This window comes from Eimeria mitis, genomic scaffold (genome assembly GCF_000499745.2).
Source record: "Eimeria mitis Houghton genomic scaffold, Emh_scaff5364, whole genome shotgun sequence".
In the NCBI taxonomy this organism is placed as follows: Eukaryota; Apicomplexa; class Conoidasida; order Eucoccidiorida; family Eimeriidae; genus Eimeria; species Eimeria mitis.
Genome location: NW_013573639.1, coordinates 387 through 2514, shown reverse-complemented (window position 1 = coordinate 2514; position 2128 = coordinate 387). Strand labels below are relative to the sequence as shown.

General features: G+C 56.2%; 1 protein-coding gene across 1 annotated transcript in view; it reads right to left on the bottom strand.

Moving 5' to 3' along the window:
* EMH_0081580 (uncharacterized protein) overlaps positions 1–1281 on the bottom strand; it is a gene marked incomplete at both ends in the record, with an annotated part of 2260 nt that extends 979 nt beyond the window's left edge. The window contains one exon of the mRNA XM_013500402.1: positions 123–1281. Coding sequence (XP_013355856.1) covers positions 123–1281 — 1159 coding nt within the window. The remainder of the gene's footprint in view (positions 1–122) is intronic.
* Positions 1282–2128: the final 847 nt, after the last annotated feature.

The window sequence follows — 2128 nt, the reverse complement described above, 5'->3', positions numbered from 1 at the left end:
AGCAGCACCAGCAGCAGCAAGAGCAGGACCAGCAGCAGCAGCAACAGCAAGAGCAGCAGCAGCAGCAGCACTTGCCTCGTAATCATCAGCAGCAAATACAGTATACAGATAGTTTGGGTTACCGTATTCGCTCTGGTTCTGCTGCTGCTGCTGCAGCAGTTGCTGCAGTTGCAGCTGCTGCATCTCTCTGTGCTGCTGCTGCAGCTGCTGCTGCTGCTGCTGCTGCTGCTGTGTTGCTGCTGCTGCATAAGCAGCAAGGGGGTCGTAGTGTATGCCGTTATATATAAGGAAGCTCCTGCGGGGGAACTGGTCTCCATAGACCTGCATAGTTGGTGTTTCTGCTGCTGCTGCTGCTGCTGCTGCTGCTGCTGCTGCTGGTGCTGGTGTTTGTATATTATAAACAACAAACTGCTGCTGCAGCTGCTCCGCCAGCACAGCTAGCTCTACGTATCCCCCCCACAGCTGGCAGCAGCAGAGCTGCAGCAGATACTGCTGCTGCTGCTGCTCTAGGACCTCATCAGTGAAACGTTGGGGTTCTGCTGCTATTGCTGCTGCTGCTGCATGCCGCAGCTGCTGCGCGGATAGAGAAGGAGAGGAGACAAAGGAGACAGAAGAAAATAAACAGCTGTTGTCTGCTGCTGTTACTATACGAATAAATTTGTATGGGCCTGACCCTCTTGCTGCTGCTGCGGGGCGAGGAGACAGTTGTAGTGCTGCTGCTGCTGCTGCTGCTGCTGTTAGACACTCAGCAACACACTCATCCATCTCGCTATCCTTATCTATACTTGCTGCTGCTGCTGCTGCTGTTGCTGCTGTTGCTGCTGCTGCTGCTGCTGCTGGTGCTGCTGCTGCTGCTGCTGCTGCTGTTCCCCCCACATCACCAGCCTGCCCCCACCGAGACACCTCAGCTGCAGAGCTGCAGCCACCATCGATGCTGCTGCTCCTCCCCGTGCTTCTGCTGCTTCTGCTTCTGCTGCTGCTGCTGCTGCTGCTGCTGCTGCTGCTGCTGTTGCTGCTGCTGCTGCTGCTGCTGCTGCTGGAGGAGTTTGTATTGACGGCCTCAACCAGCAGCAGCTGCCCCCTGAAGCAGCCTATGTCTGCTAGCTGCTGCTGCTGCTGCTGCGTGGGGATAGGCTTGGGGGGGAACCCCCACCGCAGCAGCTGCTGCTGCGGCAGCAGCCCTGTGTGCTGCTGCACCTGCTGCTGCAGCTCCTCTACTGTTGCTGCAGCAGACAGCCGCAGCAGCAGCCGCTCCCCTTTATAACGAATAGCCAGCTCCATTCCCCCTTCTGCTGTCTCCTGTGTTTGAGGGTTTAGGGTTTAGGGTTTAGGGTTTGCTCTTCTGTCTCCTCTGTCTTTTTCTTTGTCTCCGCTTTTTCTAGGGTTTAGGGTTTAGGGTTTAGGGTTTACTCTTCTGTCTCCTTTGTCTTTGTCTTTGTCTTTGTCTCTTGCTGCTGCTTTTGTCTCCTGCTGTGTCGCTGCTGTCAGGACGGAAGCTGCTGCTGCTGCTGTTGCTGCTGCAGTTGCTGCTGCAGTTGCTGCTGCAGTTGCTTTTGGTGCTGCAGTTGTTTCTGCTGCTGCTGTTGCTGCTGCTGTTGCTGTTGCTGTCCCTGCTGCTGCTGCTGCTGTTGTCGTTGTTGCTGCTACTGCTGCTGGCGCGGCTATTCTTCTTTCTGCCTCTGCTGCTGCTGCTGCTGCTGCTGCTGCTGCTGCGGGCACCACCACAGCAGCAGCCGTCTGTCTCCGTCCCTCGTCTGCTGCTGCTGCAGCAGCAGTGCTGCGTATACACCTGAATCTGAGGTGTATATGCAGCTTTTCAAGCCACAGAGAAATAGAACAGCCCCGCGGGGGGACAGAGAAGGAGACACCGCAGCAGCAGCAGCAGCAGCTGCTGCTGCTGCTGCTGCTGCTGCTGAAATACGACACACAAAATACTGCTTCTGCTGCAGCAGCAAACGCAGCAGCAGCAGCAGCAGCAGCAGCAGACAGCAGCAGCAGCAGCAGCAGCAGCAGCTAGCCCCCTGCAGCACGCAGTCGGCTGCGGCGTAGAGAAAAAGAAAAGGGTTTAGGGGCGGTGTCAGTGTACATACACCCCAACTACATGTGTGTTTAATCTCAATAAAGAAAT